The sequence below is a fragment of the Gekko japonicus genome, unplaced genomic scaffold, assembly GCF_001447785.1.
Source record: "Gekko japonicus isolate JY-2015 unplaced genomic scaffold, Gekko_japonicus_V1.1 scaffold844, whole genome shotgun sequence".
NCBI lineage: Eukaryota > Metazoa > Chordata > Lepidosauria > Squamata > Gekkonidae > Gekko > Gekko japonicus.
Window position 1 is genome coordinate 14475 of NW_015166448.1, and position 6372 is coordinate 20846.

Here is a 6372-nt window from a genome sequence, read left to right on the forward strand (position 1 = left end):
CCAGCCCCTTGATGGGAGCTGATGGCAGGCAACTGCATGGAAACACAGACGGACTCTGTGTCATCCCCCACCCCCCGGGCAAGCCTGTGTGGCTTCGCAGCAGAGCCCCTGCTTGGCATGCAGAAGGTCCCGGGTTCAGTCCCCGGCAGCACCTCACATTAAAAGGACTGGGCAGTCGTTGATGGCTCTGGCCCGGATGGCCCAGGCGAGCCCAGTCTCCCCTCAGATCTCAGAGGTTAATCCGGGTCAGCCCCGGGTGGTGCTTGGAGACTGCCAAGGGAGTCTGAGGGTCGGCCATGGCCAACCACCCCTGAAGGTCTCTTGCCTTGGAAACCCCTGGAGGGGCCGCCATAAATCAGCAGTGACTTGATGGCCTTCCCACCACCAGTCGGTGGCGTAGAGGACCTCTGTCTCCGTCTGTGGCAAGCACAGCAGGCGGGACTGACCTCGACAGACTCAAGGCAGCCGCCATGTCTTCGTGTGCTGCTGGTCCGTGTGGAGATGTTCCTTGGGGCTCCGGCCCAGCTCCGCATGCGGAGTCCAGGTCTCTGAGCAGCAGTCTGAGCCTGCTTGCCGATCGGTCCTGCCAGCAGGAGCCTGGGGCTGGAGCTCCCGACAGGCCCGTGGAGGTGACGGGGATATCTGAAGCGCCGCCCCCTTTCTCGGACCCCCAGCTCCGCAGGGATTTGTCCTGAGAACCCCTTTAAAGAAACATCTTAAAAGATGTGTGCTGATTACAGACCCTTCCCCAGCCCATGATGCGCTCCGGAGTCAGAGGTCCTGACAGGCCGGGGGACTCCTCCCCCCCCCCCAATTCCCCACTTCATCCGACTCCCGGGAGCCCGGAAGTTCCCCTCACTGACCTCTCCAGTGGGAAGGGGGTGGGAGGGTCTTGAAACAAGCAGCCACGTGACGCCTGTCGGGAGCCTCGCCTCAGCCCCCTGAGTGCTGCCTCCGCCCCAGGCAAAGGGCAGCCACGCTGGGATTGCGCCTTTTTATCCTGGGGGAGATATCAAGAAGAAACAGAAGTGGTCCGCTTTCAGCTCCAACTAGTGAATCAGATCACTACTCAATGCCCCCATGCCCTTGTGCCAGCTTTCCTTGGGGAGAGTGTGCAAAGTCTCCAGTTTCAAGAGCTCGGGTGGGGGGGGGGTGTTCCGGGGCCAAGCGATCTGACGAGAAGGGGCCACACCCGGGCTCAGTGACGGGGCACCAAGCAGGAGGTCCTGGGTTCAGTCCCCAGCAACTCCGGTCCCATAGATCAGGTGATGTGAACGGTCCTGGAGAGTTGCTGCCTGAAGGTTCTCTAGAGAGGCCGAGTGTAGACATTTCGTAGATAATATCTCCACTGTTAGGGTAAGAGTGGCACAAATCTCTATGCTATTCTGCCATGTATAGGATGACGCTCACACTAAGCCACGTAGCAAGAAGTGGGGCCACACAGAGACGGGTACCCAAATACCCCGACATCACTCTGAACCAGTTGCTCCAACCCTGACATCCATTTTGGTATTTTAACTCCAGCCATTGTGAGGAATGAGCAGAATATCACCACAGGCACAATACTTCCTTGCACTGCTTCTGGGTTCACCGGAGCTATCACTCTGAGACATGTTTTGGAATAAGCAGTGGGCAGCTTGTACCACCCATGAAAGTGTCAAGGATATGCCCAGAAATATAGGAGAACAGCTGTTGGACTTGACCATCAATATCACAGAGGATGGTTCCATGCACAGGAACAGAGAAAGCCTGGCCTCTCAGCGAAGCATGGCCAAGAAGGAAGTCTAGAGGCCCAGAACAGAATAGCGTTGAAGAGCAGTAAGAAGAAGAAGACATCGTAGTAACATAATTGTATGGCCTTGTGTAGATTAGAAGCTGCCTAACCCATTGTCAATAGTTATAATTTGCTAAGGCCCTGATGCGGAAGTGTCTGAGAATAGCAAGAATGTCCAGCGTCACAGAAGTGAAGTTATGCTTCAAAGATGGGAGTTTGGGTTGAGGTTCAAAAGATATTCATAGAATCACAGAGTTGGAAGGGGCCGTACAGGCTACCTGGTCCAACCCCCTGCTGCTCAATGCAGGATTGGCCATGAGCACCCCTGACAAGTGCTTGTCCAGACACTGCTTGAAGACTGCCAGTGATGGGGAGCTCACCACCTCCCTAGGCAGCTGATCCCACTGCTGAATGACTCTTACCGTAAAAAGGGTTTTCCTAATAGCCAGCTGGTACCTTCCCACCCTTAAATAAACCCATTGTTGTGAGTCCCTCATCCTCCGCTGCCCACAGGAACGGCCCCCTGCCCTCCTCCTCCCAGTGACACAGCCCTTCAGAGACTCCGAGAGAGCCGTCCTGTCCCCCCCCCCCCTCGACCTCCTATTCTCCAGACTGAACATTCCCAAGAAGTCCCTCAGCCTTTCCTCCCAGGGCTTGGTCATATACGTATACGAAACTTGTAATCACTATTTCTGAACAGACCTTGTTAAGATCAGAAGTAGCAAGGATGAACTAACATTTTTATATATTCTAATAAGATATTTCAAATATAAATTATCTTGTATGGTGTTTGAAGTTAACAGATAATGAGTTAGCCAAGAATGTGGGCCCTTATCAAGTCGGGCAGTTAGCTATTGTTACAAGACGATTTTAAAATCCTATAGATATGGAAAGTTGTAGCTTCTTCTCTGAAGGGACCCCTTACCTGTGACCTGCTTACTTTTGGGGTAAGAAATTTATTTATTTATTTATTTATTTGTTATTTATTTATTTATGTCATTAGATTTATAGAGGGTGTACAGGTGTACAGGGCGGTGTACAACAATTAAAATAATACAATTAAAATATTGTTAAAATAGCCATTTACACATAATAATATCATATCATAAAATACCACGTAAACAGAGAGATCAGATGTCAAGCAGTCCTATATCTAATCAGATGTCCAGTGAGGACCAGGCCACTGATGGATGACTGGCCAAAAAAGCCCATGGAATCGCTCTTTAATTACCAATGCAACAATGAGGGTTGGATGGTATAACATTTTGTGGATTTAGCCTTTGTTATGAAAATAACAGTTATGCTTTAATAAAAAACCTTAAAATGGAAGCAGAGATTCTCTAATAGTATTTACTTGTGTGCTATACTCAGAACGAACCTGATGCACAAATCTCCCTTTATCAAACTCGTAATGCTACTGAGGTGGACCTCTGGCTAGGAGTTAAATGATCTAGGAAAGGTAACCAGATGCCTACGGTTTCTGAACTGCGCACCTATAACTGAATCAGGCCTGACCAGAGTCGTCCAGAACAAAAGGTTTACAGAAGAGTTCACTCCATTGGGTGTTAAAAAAGTAAAGGTAAAGGTTCCCTTGCTCGAAAGCCAGTCGAATCTGACTCTAGGGTTGCGGTGCTCATCTCCATTTCCAAGCCGAAGAGCCAGCGCTGTCCAAAGACGTTCCCATGGTCATGTGGCCGGCATGACTAAACACTGGGTGTTAAACTGACCTGCAAATGAAGAAAGAGCCCCTCTGTGCTTCTGAAACTGCCTATATAAGTTATAAGGTATTGGTGAGGGGTCAGTTAAGAATTCTCCAGGGTGGGAGAAAGAACCGTAATGACTTCCTTCCTCTGCGCCTGGCTTCCTGCAGCAATGAGCAGGATCAGCAACAGCATTGTGCCTTCTCTGCGGTGGCTCCGGCCTTGTGGGGTGGGTTGCCTGAGGACACTGGGTAGGCTCCTGTTCTCCTGCATTCCACAAACTATGTAAGACAGACTTGTTCCAAAGGGCATTTTATAAAGGTGAACACGTGAACACGCAATCTGCCACCTTATACTGACTCAGACCATCGGCCCATCAAAGTCAGTGTTGTCTACTCAGACTGGCAGCAGCTCTCCAGGGTCTCAGGCAGACGAGGTCTTTCACATGATCCTTACGAAAGATGCTGGGTTGAACCTGGGACCTTCTGCATGCCAAGCAGATGCTCTGCCACTGAGCCACAGCCCCTCCCTGTGATGTGGGTATATTATACCAGAATAGTTCAGGAGGTGTTTCAAGGAAGGGAATGGATCTGTGGACCTTACTACTGTATGGTATACATTATCTGTTGCTATATGATTATCTAGTTCTTTGTGGATTGTATTTTTTGCTTTTGTAATGCCATTTACTGCTTGTTTAAAACATTATGCTGCATTATGCTGTCTTATCTCATTGCTTATTGGATGTCCCCTCCTGTTTGACTGTATTGACTTTAACTGTGCAATCTGTCTTGCATCTCAGTGAGAAAAGGAGACTATAAACAAACAAAATAACACTACCAGAAGGATCCAGGCTCTTGAGACCTTGGTATGACCTCCATTTATTTGTCCTTTTCTATGTTCTCTTTCAGATCGTTGTGGATGAGATGGTGGATTGGTCCCCTCGCTGGGCCATGCAAGCCTCGCTCATCATGGATGCAACTCCGGAGAGGGCGGTGGCAGGAGGAGCAGAGAGGATTGCAAGCGGGAGGATACACTGGGAAGCTGGCAGTCCTGCCTGCAGCTCTGGAAAAATCTGAGTTACTCGCTCGGGAGCAACTCATTTTGACCCATTTCTTCTCTGTCAAGCTGATGTGGATGCCCAGTCAGTTCTGTAACTGCAGAGGTTTCGGATAAGTTTCTGCCAGAAAGCCCATAATAGGATTATCTATGGCCCACTGAGGAACTATCCCTGTGTGAAAAGTCTGGGGTGAAAAGTCCAATGGAATCCAACAAAAGAAATCACAAGTGAAAGGAAGAGAGGTTTCCCAAAAGTACTTTCACGGGTACTTAAGGTAGCTCTAAGACAGAGAGCGGATCAGTCCCTAGGGGAGCCCGATGGAGTATTTGTTTGAGAGTTTTGCATGTGGGACCCTCACTTCACAGACAACAAAGCCTTTTGGATTAAAGAATGCGCCAGGCATGTTGTAGTTCTGAGTTCCTATAGCCTGATGGTATCCCACGAAATATCAGGCTCATCTGCCATTGCCTCATTGGGACTTCTCTTCTCCCTAAATTCCTTGGAGGAAGAGCAGGATAAAATCCTGCCCCCCAAATAAACAAGGGAGAAGCCTGCTGCCCACCAGGTGGTACTCCATTAGTAATGCCTGTAGGGCTGCCCTCGTAGCAACACCAGGAGGCCAGAGCAAGACAGAGAGAACAGTTCCATCATCCCACAATGGTGCTTCCACCTCCAGACAAACGTCATGTGTGTCTCACCACTATTGTCATCATGACCAGCATGGCATTCATGGATGCCTATCTGGTGGAACAGAACCAAGGACCCCGTAAAATTGGCGTCTGCATTATCGTTCTGGTGGGAGACATCTGTTTTCTGATTGTGCTGCGCTACGTGGCTGTGTGGGTGGGGGCCGAGGTGAAGACGGCAAAGCGTGGCTATGCAATGATCCTCTGGTTCCTCTACATCTTTGTGCTGGAGATAAAACTGTATTTTATATTCCAGAATTACAAGGCCGATAAGAGAAATCTGGAGACCGTGGCCAGGAAGGCCCTGACCTTGTTGCTCTCCATCTGTGTGCCGGGACTGTACCTGGTGCTAGTGGCCTTGGATAGCATGGAGTACATACGCACCTTCCGGAAGAAAGAGGATTTGCGGGGGCGTCTCTTCTGGGTAGCCTTAGACCTCCTGGATATCTTAGACATTCAAGCCAACCTGTGGGAACCGCACAAAACCGGGCTGCCAATCTGGGCGGAAGGACTTATGTTCTTCTACTGCTACATCCTACTCCTCATCTTGCCTTGTGTGTCCCTCAGTGAGATCAGCATGCAAGGAGAGCACATTGCCCCCCAGAAAATGATGCTCTACCCGGTCCTGAGCCTGGTGACCATCAACATCGTCACCATCTTCATCCGGGCCATCAACATGGTCTTGTTCCAAGACAGCCGGGTCTCCACCATCTTCATCGGCAAGAACATCATCGCCATCGCCACCAAAGCCTGCACTTTCCTCGAGTACAAGAAGCAGGTGAAGGAGTTCCCGCAGAATGCCATGGCCCTCGAGCTGCAGCAGAACTCGGTGCCCCACAACCAGACGGTCCACAGTACTCAAGGCATCGGTCACGAGCCTTCGCCCACCAGGGAGATCTTGGATACATGACGCGCTCCCACAGACACCAGCACTTGCTGACGTTTTCTTGGGCGAGGGTGAGGGGGCAGGGGAGGGGGATTCCGCTCTCATCCCAGCACTGAGAGCTGCACCCGGGCACAAGCTTTTGATAAAAAAGGTGGAATGTCCCCTGCATCTCAGGTATTTCCTAGGGGCCCTCCAGAAACAAAACCAAACCAAATGAACCTTCCGAGAAGAACTTGGCCCCAGAATCTTATCTTTTGTATCTGTTCCTT

At 50.2% G+C, this 6372-nt stretch overlaps 1 protein-coding gene across 1 annotated transcript; it reads left to right on the forward strand.

Annotated features, from left to right (window-relative positions):
- Positions 1–5188: 5188 nt before the first annotated feature.
- Positions 5189–6127, forward strand: TMEM121 (transmembrane protein 121). Its single transcript, XM_015412007.1, has one exon. It carries the CDS (start codon positions 5189–5191, stop codon positions 6125–6127), a length of 939 nt encoding a protein of 312 aa, XP_015267493.1.
- Positions 6128–6372: the final 245 nt, after the last annotated feature.